Source organism: Cyprinodon tularosa, unplaced genomic scaffold (genome assembly GCF_016077235.1).
Source record: "Cyprinodon tularosa strain WSP-4 unplaced genomic scaffold, ASM1607723v1 ctg102, whole genome shotgun sequence".
NCBI lineage: Eukaryota > Metazoa > Chordata > Actinopteri > Cyprinodontiformes > Cyprinodontidae > Cyprinodon > Cyprinodon tularosa.
Genome location: NW_024037805.1, coordinates 97,860 through 118,340, shown reverse-complemented (window position 1 = coordinate 118,340; position 20,481 = coordinate 97,860). Strand labels below are relative to the sequence as shown.

At 36.8% G+C, this 20,481-nt stretch overlaps 1 protein-coding gene across 1 annotated transcript; it reads right to left on the bottom strand.

The window, feature by feature from the left end:
- Window positions 1–77: 77 nt before the first annotated feature.
- LOC119779433 (ETS translocation variant 3-like protein) lies at window positions 78–19,617 on the bottom strand. Its single transcript, XM_038279085.1, has 6 exons — window positions 19,533–19,617; window positions 18,703–18,760; window positions 9,398–9,629; window positions 8,967–9,087; window positions 4,878–4,971; window positions 78–595 (listed from the first exon to the last, which is right to left on the bottom strand). The coding sequence occupies exons 2-6, from the start codon at window positions 18,758–18,760 to the stop codon at window positions 327–329; spliced, it is 774 nt and encodes a 257-aa protein (XP_038135013.1). The 5' UTR covers window positions 19,533–19,617; the 3' UTR covers window positions 78–326.
- Window positions 19,618–20,481: the final 864 nt, after the last annotated feature.

The following is a 20,481-nucleotide window of genomic DNA, read 5'->3' as shown; positions in this document are numbered from 1 at the left end:
CATATCATTTTTATGCAGCTCAAAGCAGTGATATGCAAAGAAAGACAAACAGCTAAATAATATATTATGTAAGTGCATTGATTTATTCACCAAAATTCATATGTCGGTAATTGTTTACAAGTTTAGTTCCCCTGCTGCTCCAGAAAGCAAGCAGCATTTAAAAGTTCTTTTAAAAAGGTTCTCAAAGTCCAAATCAATAAATAGTTTTTAAAAAGTCCCACATTTCATTTTACAGCTAACAAACTATGCCACATAGATTTAAAACACTGTCAAAAATAAATTGAAGATATTCTGAGAGAGAAATCTTTCACTTGTATTCCTTGTCCTTAGTCTATATATTTTCCCACTCTGTCTTTGTCCTCCTGGTTCTCTCCTCCCAACAGGTTCCAGCTTATTTGGGGATTCATGTCCCAGTCTGCAGAGCTTCTATGAGACCAGTTTACATTTAGACCCGACTCCCTGGGCTCTCTCTGGCTGAACTCTGGGCGAGCAGGAGCAGAGACGAGGGGGAAGGGGCCGCAGAGGGCCTGAGGAATGGGCAGCGGTTTAGGGAGGCAGCCCGGGAGCAGGAAGGGGTGAGGCAGAGGCTGAACAGCTGTCGAGAAGACACATCGAGAGTCACATCAATCATGAAGCTCCGCAGAGACCAATGGTGCTCAGAAACATAATTTTAATCTGTCAATGTCACAATAACAAAACTGTTTTCCGAAGCACAGAGCACTGAGCTGCCCAAAAAGTTACCCAGAGAAAAGACACATTGCTCAAAAGCTTTATCACAAGATTCGGATAATACATGACTTTTAAAGATATAAATACAATCAAATGAACAATTACTGAAATCATCAAAAGCATAAGAAATGGTGGTGTTGGTATATTAGCATTGATGATGTGTAATTCTAGAATAACTGAGGTGAAAAGAGTATTTAGTCAGCCATGATTTGCAAGTTCTCATACATAGAAAGATGAGAGAGGTCTGTAATCTTTTTCATGTTTACACTTCAACTATGAGAGACAAAATGAGAAAATAAAAATCCAGAAAATCCCATTATTTTAAAAGAGTTATTCGTAAATTATGATGAAAAATAAGTATTTGATCACCCACAAACCTCACAGACCTGGAACTTCTTCTTTAAGATGCTCTTCTCTCCCCCTATCATTACCTTTATTAATGGTACCCGTTTAAACTTGTTAGCTGTATAAAAGACACATGTCCGAGTCGATCAAACAGTCAGACTCCCAACAATCCGAAACCAAAAATAAATTTTTTTGGTGCAAACTCAACTTGCTGTGTTTGAAGGAAGAAAAATATTGATTTGTATCCCAGGAACAACTTACCTACTGCGAAGCAAAGGATGAAGAGGGTCATGTATCATAAGATTTTAAGCCATAACCTCGTTCCATTAGTGAGAGCATTAAAGACGGAACATGGCTGGGTCTTTCAGCATCACAATGTTCCGAAAAACACTGCTTGGGCAATAAAGCATTAGCTCTGTAAAAAGACTTTAAGGTTTTGGAGAGACATGGAGTTCAGCCCCATGACAAAATTTGTGGAGTGAGTTGAAAGTCTGTCTTTTCTAGCAAAAGCCCCAAAACATAATTAATTCACAGTAGATATGATGGAGGAATGAACCAAAATACCAGCTACAGTGTGAGAAAACCTGTTGAAAACTGACAGGAAGTATTTGACCTCAGTCATTACCAACATAGGTTATAAAACAAAGAATTATGTTGATCTTTGGTTATTGAACAAATACATATTTTAAACCATAATTTTCAAATATATTCTTTAAAATCCTACAAGTGATATCCTAGATTTTTTTCATATTTTGTCTCTCATAGTTCAAGTATAGAATTGATGAAAAATAAAGACTTTTTTCAAATTTCCTAATAGGAGAACTTGCACAATCAGCAACTGACTGTTTACTTCTTCACCGTCATTGCCAAAAAAGATCCTCAGAGCCAAAGATACAATATTATTTTTGTTAAAGTGCAAAGAAAATGTTCACATATGAAACCTATACATACATAAGCATTTATACCACTCCGAATATACAGTGCATGATCATCAAAACGGATCTTCAAACTTTTAAAAGTGTCCAATGTAACCAAAAACGCTTTAAGAGGGTTAAACAGCCAGAAGACAAACTTTAAACCAGAGACAAACACAATGCAATGATAAAAATGATCATTACATACCACCATCATGTGATTATTTGTAATAAAGAATGTCGAGTAAGAAATTAGAGAAATCTGCCCAATAAACAGAAATATATGCATACTTTATAAAGTAAAACAACTGGATAAAATGTGCAAAGACAAAAGTTAGTTGGTGACAGGAATTCTATTTTAAGGGCTCTATCAACCAGCTTTACAAAAAACAAATAGAAGAAATTAAATAAGGGAGATTGTTAAGAATAGAAATAGAATATAAAATAATGAAAAAAGCTGTTTGAAGTGAATATTGCACACTTAATGAAGGATTCCTTGTAAATGGGAACCTTGAACCTTCTGCCTGATGGGAGCAGCAGGATGAGTGGTGGATAGATCCTCTGTGATCAGGTTGACCTTTCTGATAGCAGAACTTTTAATAAAGAAACCCATGCACAGATTACGACATTGCAGCATCAGTCGCTCAAGCAGGGTAGCTGATCATTGTTAGAAAACCAGCCAATTTCACTATGAAGCCTAATGTGTGGCTGAGCTACAGCTCTCACAGGGACATTTAACCAGATATCAGTAGTGGTGCAGGCAGATATGTGACACTGTATTCCTTCTGACCAAGTTTTGATGTAAGAAAATCAACAGTTAAAATAAACCTGTCCAACAATGTATTGTTTTTTTGTGTTTTAATAATTGCAGATGTTTAGTTTATAACCAGTGGTGTCAAAATTAAACACATTTGTTACTTAAGTAGAAGTATAGATACTGCAGTTTAAAAACATTCTGATAAAAGTTGAAGTATCAACTTGACCTCTTTACTCAAGTAAAAGTATGTGCTCTAAAAACTACTTAAAGTATAAAGAAACCTTTAGAAAAAACAGCCAGATGCCACGATATAAATTGAAAGCTCAATTTTTCGACTATTTCGAAAAATTCTTTGAAATAGGGCCAAGGATGAGGGAGGTCTTGTTGGTCTCCATCTCCCGATACGCTCTCGCCTGTGTCCGACCTTTCAGACATTTCAACATCTTTTTCTGAATCCGACATTGTAGCATGGCATAGACAATTCACATTTGCAGTTTGAAGAACACCTGCTTGCTTCTGATGATTTCCTTTAGCTAACCAATGAGTGTTTGCCTTATATGACTCATCCTATTACATTAGCCAATGATCTGCATTGGATGGAGCACATGACGTGAAATAAATATTTAGAAACTTAAAACTGAAGCCAAGAATAATAAGTAACGTTTGTTTTAAAAAGGTAAGGAATAGAAAGTGCAGATACTTTTGAAAATACAATGAATAGAAGTCAGAAGTAGGAAGAAAAATAAGTAATGGAGTAAAGTATAGATACCTAAAAAGTGTACTTAAGTACAGTAACGAAGTATATGTACTTATTTACTTGACACCTCTGTTTATAATCAAAACATCCTGAAGTATTATTGGTTCATGATTAATGGAGAAAGAATTCAGTCCAAACAGACATTTCTTCTTGCCTCTATATTTCTCACATCTCATTCAAAATAGTTCGACTATCCTGAACTTTTTTTCTACAGTTATGCTGTTATATGATTATGCTGCTGGAGGACATACTGGCCACTTCTGCTTCATTTTTTCTATATTCTCCCATTCTGCAGTATTTGTTAAGTTCCAACTATAACTTTATGTTTTATCTACTTTTTTTCAGTTTTTTTTTCTTGTAGTACATAATTTGGTCTGTTCCTTTCTGACTTTGACTACATCCTTGATTGAAATATCAGCTGTGCTGCTATCATCATCGTCTCTTTTTACAGGTGTTGGAGGTGGGCCTATTTTTCTATGTAGTCCCGCTTCTTTTACTGTGATTAACTGTACGCTCTTTTTTATTCTTTGACATAAGAACTGGCTTGGAGCTTGTCTGCCTGACTATGTCTTTCCTGGACGAGGCCAAGTGTGGAGCTACCGGTAGTTAACAGTTACCTTTTGTGTCTCTGCTTCTTCTTGTAAAGTATGTCTGCTCCCATCTCTTTGCACCCCAGTGGGAAATAAGCCGCTCATACTGAGCCTGGTTCTGCTTGAGGTTTTTTTTTCTGTTTAAAGGGATTTTTTCCTCTCCACAATCACTGCATGCATGCTTGGTGTGAGGGATTACTGAAGAGACAACAAAATGCAACCAAAATCCTCCCCGCAAGTTCATGGAGGAGCTGCGTGTCTTGCAAGTCAATGACTCGATGAGATCAGCTGATTTTTCTTAATAGAAACATTTAACCAGTCTGACTGTATTGTTACTGTAAAGTGCCTTGAGATGACATGTGTTGTTAATTGCAGCTTTATAAATAAACTGAAATCCTAATTGAACTGAATCGTAGGTAGTGTAATAACAATATTAGTCAGACTTTTGATGCACAGATATACAAATCTGAGCCAATATTGGTAGCCAATTTTAATATTGCCAATATCGCCACACTCCCTACCCTTTGGACACCATGATAACCCCAAAGTGATAGCATTGGTTCTCTGCTTCAGGTAAATACTGACAATCCGCTCTGCATTAATATCAATGTCAAAAGACCACATAACTAATGTCCTCTCCCTCTTAAAACAAAAACAAATAAACATGGAAATGAAAATGTGTTATTTATATAGGCCCAGTTTTAATTACTGGACTGAAAGCAATATGTTTAAAGAGCAGATGTCACTGTTAACATCAGTAAAGCATGCCTCTATACTTATATTACCTCTGTCCATCAATGATCCTGCTCCTCCACAGAGGGGAAGGCCACTTTCAGCATGGAGGAAAGAGAAGGGTAGAGGGCCCCTGTGGACCAGCTGCTGGGTGGATGAATGGAGGACAAGATGGAACAGAAACAGACACATTTAACACGATGTAGACCGACGACATTCATCCAAACATGATGAACCTCATCTATAGGACATTTGGATAATTTTGACGTTTTAGACAGAAAATGTAAGTCTGGGACAAAGAATGACATGGAAAAAAAATCGAATAGTTTGCAAAAAGACAGAGAAGATGAACTGGGAATTCCTTAAATATGTGTTGCTAGCATCATAGATTGATGCTAAAACATACAGGTGCTGGTCATAAAATTAGAATATCATGAAAAAGTAGATTGATTTCAGTAATTCCATTTAAAAAGTGAAACTTGTATATTATATTCATACATTACATACAAACTCATATATTTCAGATGTTTATTTTGTTTAATTTTGATGATTACAAATGACAACAAATGAAAATCTCAAATTCATCATATCAGAAAATTAGAATATTACTGAAGACCAATAAAAACAAAGGATTTATAGAAATGTTGGCCAACTGAAAAGTATGAACATGAAAAGTATGAGCATGTACAGCACTCAGTATTTAGTTGGGCCTCCTTTGGCCTGTATTACTGCAGCAATGCGGCGTGGCATGGAGTCGATCAGTCTGTGGCACTGCTCAGGTGTTATGATAGCCCAGGTTGCTCTAATAGTGGCTTTTAGCTCTTCTGAATTGTTGAGTCTGGTGTATTGCATCTTCTTCTTCACAATACCCCATAGATTTTCTATGGGGTTAAGGTCAGGAGAGTTTGCTGGCCAATTAAGAACAGGGATACCATGGTCCTTCAACCAGGTACTGGTAGCTTTGGCACTGTGTGCAGGTGCCAAGTCCTGTTGGAAAATGAAATCTGCATCTCCAAAAAGTTGGTCAGCTGCAGGAAGCATGAAGTGCTCTAAAACTTCCTGGTATGTGGCTGCGTTGACCCTGGACCTCAGAAAACACAATGGACCAACACCAGCAGATGACATGGCACCCCAAACCATCACTGACTGTGGAAACTTTACACTGGACTTCAAGCAACGTGGATGAAGTGCCTCTCTTCTTTTCCTCCAGACTCTGGGACCTTGATTTCCAAAGGAAATGCAAAATTTACTTTCATCAGAGAACATGACTTTGGACCACTCACCAGCAGTCCAGTCCTGTTTCTCTTTAGACGCTTCTGACGCTGTCTGTGGTTCAAGAGTGGCTTGACACAAGGAATGCGACAGCAGAAACCCATGTCTTTCATACGTCTGTGTGTGGTGGTTCTTGAAGCACTCACTCCAGCTGCAGTCCACTCTTTGTGAATCTCCCCCACATTTTTGAATGGGTTTTGTTTCACAATCCTCTCCAGGGTGCGGTTATCTCTCTTGCTTGTACACTTTTTTCGACCACATCTTTTCCTTCCCTTCGCCTCTCTATTAATGTGCTTGGACACTGAGCTCTGTGAACAGCCAGCCTCTTTAGCGATGACCTTTTGTGTCTTGCCCTCCTTGTGCAAGGTGTCGATGGTCGTCTTTTGGACAACTGTCAAGTCAGCAGTCTTCCCCATGATTGTGTAGCCTATAGAACTAGACTGAAAGACCATTTAAAGGCTTTTGCAGGTGGTTTGAGTTAATTAGCTGATTAGAGTGTGGCACCAGGGGCCATCAATTTTGAACCTTTTCACAATATTCTAATTTTCTGATATGATGAATTTGAGATTTTCATTTGTTGTCATTTGTAATCATCAAAATTAAACAAAATAAACATCTGAAATATATGAGTTTGTATGTAATGTATGAATATAATATACAAGTTTCACTTTTTAAATGGAATTACTGAAATCAATCTACTTTTTCATGATATTCTAATTTTATGACCAGCACCTGTACTTGAATTTAACTGTCCAATATAAAAATCATTCAAAAATGTTGAGAACATTTTGCAAAATGAAAGAGACACACAGAAGCCCATTTCAGACTGGCTTAATTAAAGCAGAGAACTGTGTTTAGATTTGACTCATTAATTACTTCCTTTGAACGATTTAGACACACTTTCTTGCAGACAAAAGGAGAGGAAGAACTCACTAAACTTGTTATCGGAGCTCAGCTCCAAGAGCAGCATCTGTGGTCATATGGAGAGGCATTAGAGCACATGGCTCTTGGAACGTGCACATCTGTTCTGTCACGGTTAATGCAGTATGACATATAGAGGTTTAGGAACAACATATGCTGCCAACGATGTAAGGACTTTTTAGCTTGGTTATGCCAAGATAATTCCAAGCTAGGCTGTGTTTGTGTCTGCATCCATGGGGTCCAAGCAGAGCTCTAAGGCCAGAGCTCTCCCTCACTGACAACATTCAATCCATAAGGAGGGAATATATGTTTAGAAAGGGTACATTTCAACATGTTGACGACATTAAAATATTGGTAAAACAAAAGAACTGGTAGTTTTTGTGTGTGTTTTAGCAGTTATTTAATTTATACTGTATACTAAGGATAAATTGTATTTAGCGCACATATAACTTTCATTCCAAAATGTCCAACTTAAAAAAAAAACTGTGAAGGATGTGGATGAAAGCATCCAAAATGCTTTTGTCATTACATCAATAAAACATTAAGGATTAGATTTATTTTTCTGACTGAAAAGTAAATATTTTAGCTTGCTTGTGCAGCACTTTTTACCTTTACAAGAAAAACAAAACATGCCTTCTTAAAGCTTACTAGTGCAAAACTGATTGAAATGATTAACCTGTCTACAGCCTCACACCATTAAACAATTTCAATTAGTTTTAGGGAATTTATATGATAAAACTGAGGTAAAAATTGTACTTGTAGAAGCATTTATGGTTATTAACGCTCTGCCTGCTCTATATTCTATGCTCTATGGTGATGATGTTAAAGATAATTGTAAAGCCTTAAAATTAATTCATCTTATCTAGCATTAAAATAATCTTATTCAAAAAGAAAAATCATATTTTTCTCAGAAATCTATTTTTATAATTTTGATTCCCCTGCTGCAAACTTTCAACCTTAACCTCTAATCCCAAGGAGTCCATAATCGATTCCCAGACACATCGAGTGTCACCAACACTGGGAGGAACAGACTTTTCCACTTATTCATCAGTTGTTTTTGATGATTGATTGATTTTACTGATCTCACAGTGGAGAAATTCACTCGCTTTTCACTCAAAAAGTTTATCATGAAACATGTTGCCAGTAGAGTTGAGCGTATGTTTGCTCTATAGAAGTAGAAGTACATATTTTCAGTCTCTAACGGTTATTTGGAGACTGTTTTTTAGAAATCTTGATATTTTTAGAAAACAAGAGCCATGGGGCGTGCAGGTGCCGCAGTAGTTAGTGTGCACGGCACATATACGGAGGCCTTAGTCCTCAACGTGGCCGACCTGGGTTAGAATCTGTGGTCCATTGCTGCATGTCTCTACCCCTCTCTCAAACCCCCTTTCCTGACAGCCTACTGTCAGAAAAATGAGCCACAAGTGGCGTAAAAAAAGAGAGAGCCAAATGCCAGGTTTCTGCGTTATATAGCACAGGATTTTTATTTCCTGGATGGCTGAGAATTAAAGCCAGAGCGTCTCCACTATTTGAATGGGACGTCCTTCTATTTTATATTTAGAATCTCACAAAGTACAATGTTTAACATCTTCTTTCTACCCCAGAAAACCAAGAAACCATACATGACTAATACAAACAGCTTAATCAATCAGATTATCTTAAAAAGTTTGATATAAATAACAGAAATCTTCTGTTGCTTTCATTTTAAATGAATTATTATGCCCTTGACTAATGTTGCTACCTGGCTTTCAAGCTTTTTGCACATTTGTTTCAGAGTTGTAAATATCTGCTGCAAAATTCTCCCCAAAGGAATTCCTTTAAAAGTCTTCTTCAAAGTACTGTTTTTATTTATTTTATTTTATTTTTTCAAAATTTGCTTCAGTATGTATTGTATAACAGCAGTAAAAAGCTACTTAAATCCCTCTAAATGGAGGTAAAAGGTTGATAACCTGGTGGCTGGATGGCGGCAGGTATCCAGGATAGTTGATGAGGATGAGTTTGCTGAAGTTGAACTTGTAGGTGAATCTTTTCCCTTTGGTCTTGTGCAGGATGCGTTTGTTGTAGTAGTATCTGCAAGCAAAATGTTGTTTTCTTTCTATGTCAGATTGAAATGCTGATGAATGCACTCTTATTTCTCCAGGCCACTTTTAGTTGCTTGTTTTCACACAGACACCATCTGTTGCATCTGTGGGAATTTTAGATGTAACATTTTAATACAAACAACCTGTACTGCCAAGAGAAATTTTAATACTTCTTTTTTTCTGTTTGCTTTTCTGTTTTTTAGTTTTTAATTGAAAGCGGCAGCTTGAGGCAGAATCAGCTCAGAGCTGAACTGCGCATCTTCAAAGTCAGAGAGGTAATTTATTCTGATGAACTTTACCTGAGCGCCCGGCTCAGCTTGTCGTAGTTCATGTGCGGTTTGCCCTTCCTCTCCCCCCACAGCCTGGCCAGCCTTTCGGGGTCCCTGATGACGAACTCACCCCACTCCCCTCCCCAGCCGATGGCGCCCCCCTCGCCGCGCCCCAGCAGCTCCAACAGGAAGTGCCACAGCTGGACCTGTCTGGAACCAGGAGACCAGGCTGGTTTGTATGCCCAGTCAGGAAACAGCACTGCTGGAGGAAGGACATAAAATGTCAAAAACTCACCATCATTCCGATAAGTCAGTTCTTTATAAAATGCATCCAGTGAGCCAGCTTTGCTATCTTTAAAGTGTCCTTGAATTATACTTCCTCAGGTGTTGCTTGGGGTCCTTCAGAGTTTTTTTTTTTTTTTTGGACTTTAACCACTTTTTAAATAGATTTTCTTTGTTTATCACTTTACTCTAATAATAAAATGGCTCTCTGCAACGTGCACGGTTGTGCTCGGTTACAATGTCTGGCCTAAGGAGAAGTAGAAATAAAAGATCCAAAGAACAACTTTCAGGCCAGAATAAAAAAGAAACCGTGGATGTTTTTCTGAAACAAAGAAAATAGATCACAGGTCAGGACTCCATGAAGTATTTTCAGGCATGTAACAGTTTTTTTTTTAAATAACATCTCTGCCATCTCATTGCTACATTTAAAGATAGATGTACAAAAGAAAATGTAGCGGTGGTGACCAGAATCAGACAATAATCAGGCATAATACTCAAAAATCTGAACTTTTTCCTCATCAGTGAAGGCACCATTTGTAAGATCTTGAAGAGCAAGAGAGCAATACTTTCTATGGATAACAGGAAGGCTGAATTGAATACAGAAAAGTTTTTCTGTTTTATACATTAAAGTAACTTACAATGGACATGTGGGCTCCTTATTATTTTTAATCTGTTAACATCCTTGAGCGTGCACAGGGGTCAACATTAGGGGAGTACAGAGAGCAACACTGTGGCCCCCAGGCCCCAGATCAAACATGGTACAAATTTGACTCCACAGCAATTAGGACTATACTACTCTATTCTTTTTTCAGTTTCAGATTTTCGATGACAAGTGTTTATCTTTTTCAAATGCAACCTCTTCAGAACAACTCAGACTTCAGAACAACTCAGGTTATTAATCCTTGCAAGGAAGAGTAAAGATTACAGAATAGGTGTCCCAGTATAGGACACTCTGCTCTGCCCAACAAACGAAGAAAAAAATCTGTTTTACAATCTGAATAATAAATTGTCTTTCAAGTTTCACCTTCCAACATCTCTGACTCTCAAAGACCATTCAGGCCTGATCATAGAAAGGACTTCAGTTAGGTTACAGTAGATCTTTAATGTATGCATAGTCATAATAGGCCATAACTTTTCCTTCACATTTAAACCTTAAAATAGCTCCCTGTGTTTACTTTTAACTTGGCAATTTTTAACACCACTGGTCTACATTCCTGAGGGAAAACACATCTAGAATAACATTTTAATAATGTCAACTATGTTAAACTACTAAAATACGCTACTAAAGAAAGTTTGCTGTGATCCTACCTGCACTTTAAAAGCCATCTGCCTGCCTGCTCTCCAGCATGATGTCTCTTGCAAGTACCAACGCTCTCAGTTCTCACTCACATTCTCCTGGACCTTTGGGGTACAATCTGTAAAGCCCGCTGAATCACACCTCTAAAGATCCATGCTACCTCCCTTTCATCTCTAACGTAAGCAAATCAGTCAATCATCAGATGTCATCTACCAACTCCGTCCTGATCAGTCTGCTTTCTCCTCTCACACCAACCATAAGTCCAACTGACTTCCTGCAGTTTTCTGCTTCCAGATTCTTGTTGCTTTTGTAAATAAAGAGCTCAAATTCACTGATTCTCTGTGTGCGATTCTGCATGCGGGTAAATAAACTAAAAACCAACATGATAATTTCACAGCACAGTTCACATCATAGTATAGAACGAAGGTCTTCAACAGGGGCTCCGTGACCCTTAGGGGTCCAAGGAGGTACTGCATGGGGGTGGCGAAACTTTTGGTTGATCAGACTTTTTTTTATATTCCCCCTGCTATTTTTTTTCCACTAATTGAAATGTCTTTAAATCCACACTAACATGAATTTAACACATTGTAGTAAACAGATAAATGGAGGCAGAAGATGTCTTTCAGTCATCAATGCACACATTCAGAGACACACAGGAGCTCCTTCAAGCTGGGCACCGTTTCATTCACAACACCTGTCCCATCAAGCAGGAATCAGAATCAGAAATACTTTAATAACCCCAGGGAGAAATTACTTTGGTTACATAACTCCATCTATAATAGAGTGACTATAGGATCAGTTTGATAGAACACAATTTCATACAATATCTATAATTAGGGGGTCCGCGCTCCATCTCTCCATCAGTTTGGGGGTCCTTGGCCTGGAAAACGTTGAATACCCCTGGTATAGAGACATGCTGTCATGGTTTTGGTTATGTTGTGCTTTACTTTGCTCCTTGTTTTCTAGTTTTATTGGTTTAATTCCTATTTTGTTGTAATTTCTAGATTTATGTTAGTTCTCATGTTGTCCTCTGTTGCCCTCTTGTGTGTGTGTGTGTGTTTTCCTTTCTCCTTGGCTCCCTCGTTCTCTCATCTCACACCTGCTCCTTGTCAGCTCGTTAGCCCTCCCTTTGTCTCTGTCAGCTATATATGCTCTCCCTCTGCTCTCACTCTTTGTTGGTTCCTCTGTTGTTGCTGGTCCTATCATCGCTGTCGTCGTCTCACCTCGTCTCTCCCTGGCTCCTTGTACGTGTTTTCCCTTGATGTCTCCATGGTTCTGGGCTGTTACATTTTTAGTTGGATTTTTGGACTGCCTTTGTTAACCATTTTCATCATTAAAATTACAAATATTCACCTCAGCCTCTCTGTCTCTGCATTTGGGTCCTCCAAACCACAACAAAAATGTGACACATGCAATGTATTCTGACCTTCTGATGTCAAAATAAGATTTATTGCCAAGTAGGTTTGCACTTACAAGGAATGTGATTTGATGTAAATCTATAGCTATATACAATATATAGTATATAACTATATACTATAAACACAGTAGGCTGTGAGTTATGGTAATGCAGGAGGTCTGGAGATGCTAAGTTGGTGTAGCTTTTAGGTCCTGAACGGGGGAGGGAGAGAGGCAGTGTCAGTGTCATGGAGGTCTCTGGTCCTTTGATAAGGCTGGTAGCGGATGGGAGGAAACTGTTCTTGTGGCGTAAGGTTATGGTCCTGATGGACCGCAGCCTCCTGCCAGAGGGAAGTGACTGAAATAGTTTTTTTGGCTGGGGTGCGATGGATCAGTCACAATCTTCCTTGCACGCCTCAGAGTCCTGGAGGCGTACACATCCTGGAGAGATGGAGGATTGCAGCCAATCACCTTCTCTGCAGACCGGATGACACGCTGCAGTCTGCCCTTGCCCTTGGCGGTGGCACCAGATGATGATGGAGGAGGTGAGGATGAACTCAATGATGGCGGAGTAGAAGTGCACCATCACTGTCCTTGGCAGGTTGAATTTTTTTCCAGCTGCCGCTGGAAGTACATCCTCTGCTGGGCTTTCTTGGTGAAGGTTCACTTTAGGTCCGGTGAGATTAGAGTTGCCAGGAAGCTGAAAGACTTCCCAGTCTTAATTGTGGAGTCATAGAGGGTGGTGGGGATAGCTGGGGATGAGTTCTTCCTGAAGTCCACAACCATCTCCACTGTTTTTAGAGCATTGAGCTCTGCACAGCACATCAAAGGAAATTATTTTCATTTAAATTTGTTTCACCATAAACTAAGATATTTCCTTACTGTTAGGCTGATCCCGACTAACTGCAGAATTAAACTATTAACAGAAGGGTTGATAATAGTCTTTGGCACTTTAGTTATCTATTATTTTCACTGGTTTGATGAAAAATAGAGATATTATCTAAATATAAAGCAGTTTCATCCCAACTCTGTGTAAACTGATCTGGCATAAACCAGTTTAGACCAGATAGGATCAAAAGGCATTTTTTTCTCTTTAAATGTGCTACAGTATCTGATTCTTATTAAAAAGCTGAGTTATTGGCCTCGAGCTCCATTCATCATCGTCCCAAATCCCTAAATCTGGGTTCAATGCAATTTTCCTCACTGATGGCTTTTCTAGTTATGGATAATGGGATTTTGGTTAAGTTTTTCTGTACAATAAACAAATAACACTTCTTTGCATTTAGAAAGCTTTGCTCAGTTTGCAGTTTAAATTACACAACTCTTCATTGGAAAATAAAAGAAAGATATTCAAACTTGTGAGCTCCTCTTTTTTTAAGGTTGACCTCCTTAAAGGTGTTTCAGTTTTGGAGCTTAACTCCTCATTAAAATCTGTGTGACAAATACCTGCTGTACATGCTGCTCTGGTTCAGGTTGATTAAATAAATTAGGCGTTTTTACCTGCAAATTATAACCTTCTGTCTCATTAAAAAATTAGTTGAAAGTTACAGTACTTTCTAAGCTCCTTACTGCGAACAAGCTTTAAAGTAATTGCATTAGGAATTAGGATCAGAGGCAGTCATTTAATAGTAAGTAGTTTAATTGCTTTTGCAGGCATTTCATGTAATATACCTCGGTAAAGTGAGTGCTGTGAAAAACCGCAGCTCAAGAACAGCTTCACCCAACCACAGGCCTAATTGGACAACTTTTATGAGTTTCTGAGCTAAACATCTTTTTAAATATTGTTATTGTTTTACTGTTATAACCTCATCAGGTTATAACATGTTACAGAATTTGTTAGAAAAATAAAATGAATGTTCAGTTTAATACTGTATAATATTAAGTTGGACATTTTAATTAAAGATGATTTCATATTCATTTTAATTCTCTACCATAAATTTTTTTATTTTATTTCATTATTTGTTTCCTTAAAGAGATGAGTGGGCTCTAATTACAAATGATTTCAACAAAGCAATCTTCAGAGCCCAGAAACATTAGCTCTGATGTTATTTTCTTTTTTAAGTTAATGTTCATATTTTATTTTCCCATCATTAATTCTTTTTGAAAAGTCTCTGGATATTATTTAGTTTTCAATCTCTGTCTGTTCTGCTCACTACTCAACATTTTCGGGCAATCATAGGAAAACTGGTGCAATCTGGTGCAACTGTTTTAACTTGCACTCCTGTCATGATTCTGTTTTTTTTTGGGCCATGATCCTTCTTCCTCTTTAATTGTCAGATAAGACTTTGATAACTGTTTTAATACTTAGTTTAGATCTTTAATGTCAATACAGCTCTGCTCAGAAGTTTACGTAAACTTCAAATCATAGTGATTTGAGACTTTAAACGATTTTTCTGAATTGCTCTCATGCCAATGGGGGAATAATTATACAACATGCAACTTAAAATAAACATTTCTAGAGAAAATCTGAACTACAATAAAGATTTGTTCACAAATGTATCAATGCAGGATCTTATATGTGTTTAAATAAATGGGTTGCACTTTGAGAACATCCCATTTTGTAGAAATCAACACCCTTTAGAGGTCCTCCATAAGACCTGGGTATTTGAATAACCTTCCAGGAAGAGTTTTTGAAGTACATTATGAGTTTAGAGTTCATCAATTATTCTAAGTATAGTACCAAAACTAAGCAGCACTAATTTGGGGCCAAACATGTAGAGGTTTTGATGCATGTTTGGGATTCTTGTTGTGATGGAACACCCAAATGTATCAAGAATTGAATCCCATTTACTACATGAAACAAATGTTCTCTCAATGTTCATCAACAACTGAGGAACCATCCATCTGTAAAGGCATGTCCACAGGAAAACTAGTTTACCACCAAAGAAATAAAGCCCTGCTCCAAAATCCATGTCTGCGTATGTTATGAGGATCCAAAGAAATGGTTAAAGCTCAAAGAGCACTTTACTAACCATAAAGCATGGTAGTGGCAGAATAATGCTGTTGACCTTTTTGTTTTTTATCATCCCATTACGCACTACTCAATTCTGTCACAGTTGGGTTGAAGTTTTGAGGGCCCAAATGCAGAGATTTGTAGGCAGAGATGAGTTTAGCTGATTTCATGAAGTACTCACAGGCAACTGAGGCAGAAACCCAAAAATCCAAAATAACGAATACAGAAAAAAAACAGAATCTTGGAGACATCAGGGAAAACATACATCAGGAGCCAGGAAAAGATGAGGAACCAGCACTGAGGAAATGCACAGGGAGAGTATATATAAGAGACAGAATGAAGACAGGACTAAAGAGCTGACAATGGACAGGTATGAATGGAAGCGTCTAGACGGAAGCCAAAGGGATGGAAACAAACACAAGAGGGGAACAGAAAGTAACTCAACAACAAAACACTGCAAAACAACTACAAATACCGTACAAAGAAACTAAAAATAAACTTAAACAGAGGGCAGAACTCTAACAAATTAATATTTTCAAATTTGTAAAAGAAATGAGACTGCTGTGAGCATTCACTTTCCAGCAGGTCAAGCCTTAAAATGTAGCTGGAGCTGCATCAAAAGATGCTTCTACAAAGTCCTAAATTGAGGGCAGTGGAAGACAAATACACACCACAGATTTTACTTACATTTTTTCAATTATCCACAGTGTAGTAATTATAAGAAGAAGAATTAATTTTATTGTCATTACACTGTCAAAAGTACAGATCCAGGAAATGAACTCTCTGCATATAACCCATTCCTTTGGAGAGCAGTGGGCTGCCATTGTGCGGCGCCTGGGAAGCAGCATTGTTTCCTTGCAGCAAGAAGTCCCCTGATTCAAACTTCCCCTGAGTGAGGGAGTTATTCTACTATGACTGTGAGGTTATTTTTGAAGTCTTAACATTGTCCATATCCATCGATTCGTAGATGGGCAAATAGTGCAGAGTGTAGCCCACCTCTCAGTGTATTCTCATTATTAGTTCGTATGAAATCGTACGAAAAGTTATGCACCTTAATTTCGTATGTTTTTGACGTTTTTTTCGTTCGCATTTCGTCGTATTTTTACGTCTTGCCTCAAGACAAGATATCCTTGCGCATGCGCATCTTACGCACCATTTAGTAACATAGAATTTAACATACAATTAGCCCTAACCCTGACCCTAAGATACAAAACAGCAAGCAACCTAGTTTTCGAGGAAAAACGTCCAAAACGTACGAAATACTGTGTATAACTTTTCGTACGATTTCATACGAACTGATAATGAGAATATGTTGCACCTCTTGCTAGAGGCAAGCACTGCAAGGACAAGTAGATATGGTTGATATAGAAGTTCCTTTCCACCCCACCACTATGCAAAGCCTTGTGTTGGTTTATCGCATAAAATCTCAATAAAACAGGAAAGTTATTGGTTTGCACCCCTTTGGTTAAAGGGGTATAAAACATTTGCTAAACATTGTAACGATAGACCTTAGTGCATGTCCCATCTGCTTGTTTTCACCCTTTATTATTTATTAACTGAACCTTATAGAATAGCAACAAAATAAAATATTCAAAAACTGAAAAAAAAAAACAAAAACATAATGAAGCATTTATTAAAGATTTCTATACATCAAATTTATAAAAAACAAAATGGGTCCGAAATAAATAAAACATTCTGGTCATTTTAACTCTCTCTTGAATCATTATTTTTTTAAATAATTTTAATAAATGGAGACTGCAAGCATGGACAAAATATGATAAATGTTAGTGGTGCTGCAGTGGCCGGCTTTATAGGCTGAATCGCTGCAGCTCGGAGGCCATGAGCAGCCTCTGCATTTTCACTATTTCCCAAAGCACTAGTGGCAGAACCACCAACTAGGCACAATCGATTTAAGTACTTATCAATAATCTAAACACATAATAAAATAAGGTTTGCAGAGGGTTTGTTGTTACCCTCCTGATTAGAAAAAAAGCTCAAGTTTAGGAAGATATAAACACAGATTTCTTGCAGAGCTTCTCGGGGGGGTTAGCATCAAGATGATCATTTTAATAACTTCAACCCTTCAAAGTGTGTCAGTCAAAAAAAAATGTTATCTATCAACTGAACTGTATTATAGAGGGATTTAATAAAACCAGATAAAGAAAAACACAAACCTGGAAACACAAACTCATAAAGAACATTTACCATCCATTTTAAAATCCATCAAACAAACATCCCTCTAACTACTTTTAGAAATATCTCAAGTGTTTTTATGCATTTGGCCTTTTGTTTGTGATTATGTAAAATAAATCTAATCTTATTTAAAATTTCTGGCAGGTTATCAAGGATTTAACAAATATGTTAAAGAGGCAGAGGGCCCAGAGATTCTCAGAAAAAGTATCATTTTGAATCATTTAAAATCTAATTCTAATGCCATTTTTCAAAGAATTATAACTTTTGAAATTGTCAGCTTCTTTTACTAAAACACAGGCAAAAATAAAACTGCTTGATTTTTACATATTTTTAGGATATTTAGTAAACTCAGTGTTTAAGTCATTAAATTCTTAAGACATCTAAATATAAAAGTCAATTTCGTATAAAGTATGAAATCATATCTCTGATCTAAATATCTGTATTTTTTTTTTTCAAAACTGGATACAAAATTCTCTCTTTGCATTTTTCCTTTTACACCAAATACGTAAAATGCTTGGCAACATATTTACTCTTTATGGGATGTAAAGCAGCCATAAATGGTTTCTGAAATACTTTGAAATTTAGCGAACAGGATGCATTTGATGTAAGTTAATTTTGGTACATTTTGGTTGCTAAATGAGACATGATATTGTCAAAGAGCTTAAAGACTCAGACTAGTATATAGGATAAAGAATCTTATTTTTTAAATGAAATTATTGCACACTATTATGACGTTTAAATCATATTTGATTTCTAATCTATAGCAGATAAGCAAAAATTTTGCTTGTGACACAAATGCTTTTCCATAAAATTCTAAATACAAATCTACAAATTTACTCTGCTGTTTATGAAAGACGAAGGACAAATGATTAAATGGAAATAAAATCCTATCAAACTTATAACAGAGATTTAATATTTTGCACATACAGTGTGATTGGATTAAAGTTGTATTTTTCATTAGTTCATCTGGTAGTTTTATCTGAGCTGGTGCCTAAGCTTCCCACGGGTGCACTTCGTCCACAAAGCCATCATGTTTATATTTTTACAATCTAATCTATTTTTTATCGCATTAAAATGCAAGGAGACGGGCTCTGCAGGAAGGGAATTCATAACAACTTCTTTTTTTTTCATTTAAAAAGTCCTCCTACGCAAATGTCAACCCGCAAATATGCAAATAACCGAGATGGAAATCAGCAAACACACGCACAATCTTACCTCGGCTCCAGTAAGGTGATGAAAGGTGCCCAACTGAGGAGTTACAGCTGCACTGCATCTGTCACCAAGACAGACAAATTCAGCATCTTCATCACTTTTCATCACTTCATTATTTCTTATTTATTCTTTCTCTTCTTTCTGTTTATATATATGTATATGTATAAATATGCATCCAGCTACTGCTAAGGCCTAAGTTCATCATATTCTTCTTGTTAGTTTTGTATAATTTCTCTTAGTAAACACACACATCATCCTCTCATGGACACTATGACCTTCCTCCTGCGATTTGCAGCTGACGTTTTCCCTGGGAGGCTAAAAGCTCATCTCTATGAGAAAGAAGCACTTCACTTTTTCCCCACTGAATCATGTCTGTGCTCTCCTATAAGCTCCTTTCCACAAGCTGTAATATCCCCTTATCTTGGAGCAACAACAAAACGATCACTTCTCCTCAGCTCTCACTTTATTTCTTTTCTTTTTTTGCCCCCCCTCGTGTGGGAGGACATTCGGGGGTCATGGGATATTTCACACCTTTAGGCCCATATTTAAGGCCGGCTTCTTAATTGTCTGCCAGGAAATGTATAAACCATTATTGTCAAATGGGACCCCAAACAAACAACATTTAAAATAAAATATCTGTTATTTACACTTTAGTTTTGTCAGAGTGCATTAAAAATCACTAATGGTCTAATAAGAAACACACATTTTTTAATTGTTCCAATAAAGACTGCTTTTTTTTTAGTAAAATGCAAACCTAAATTAAGCTTTTTCTTCTGTGCAAACATCTGAGTTGTAAAAAAGAGATAAAATAATAATTGAAGATGTCCCGTTACCTCGGCTGAAGTGGAAAAGTCTTCGTCAACTGGGAAACAATGATCACTTTGTCCTGCGGCCCACTTCCAGTCAGGGGAGCACTGAAGGATGGATGGACTGGATCTTAAACCCCCTGTCTCATCTGACCCCCCAGCCACTCACACCCACCCCTCCCTCTTGTCTCCAGTCGCTCCCTTCCCGCCTCCCTCATCCCACAATTAGGATGACTTGAAAAACCTTTTTTTAAAAATCTTTAAAACCAGATAAACAATTCTTGTTTTAAGCTTTACTTAATTTGGCAAAACAATGAATGTGATGACCGAGGAAGGAGTGATTCAACACAACAGATACAATTAGTGTGATTTTCTTTTCTTTTTGAGAAAATAAAACAATTCTTTAATAAAGACAATTTTAAAAACTCTAAAAACAAGTAATACAATTTTACTTTTAACACTTTATAAGGAAAGTTACCGTTTTTTATCACTTACCCTTACAAAGTGAGGTCTAGAAGCACAATATCTATATCCAGCCATTCAGCAAAGATGCTGCTACATGGCTGTACATCTAATTTTGGCATTAACCAATTAGATGAGCCTTTGAATGATATATTTACTTGAATTATCACTTTACTTGGATTTAGTTTTACATATGTATATATACATACATAGATATATATACAGAAGAGCTATATGTGTATATATTTAATCTTTTTTATTTGTATCTTTATTATCTTGTGTAGTTAGATGTGTGTATATATATATATATATATATATATATATATATATATATATATATATATATATATATATATATATATATATATATATATATATATATATATATATATATATATATATATATATATATATATATAAAACTGTAACTGGAGCGTGTAACAAAAGTAATTTCCCTCTGGGATTATTAAAATATTTTTGATTCTGATTACCTATTGTAAATAAAGTTGGGGAA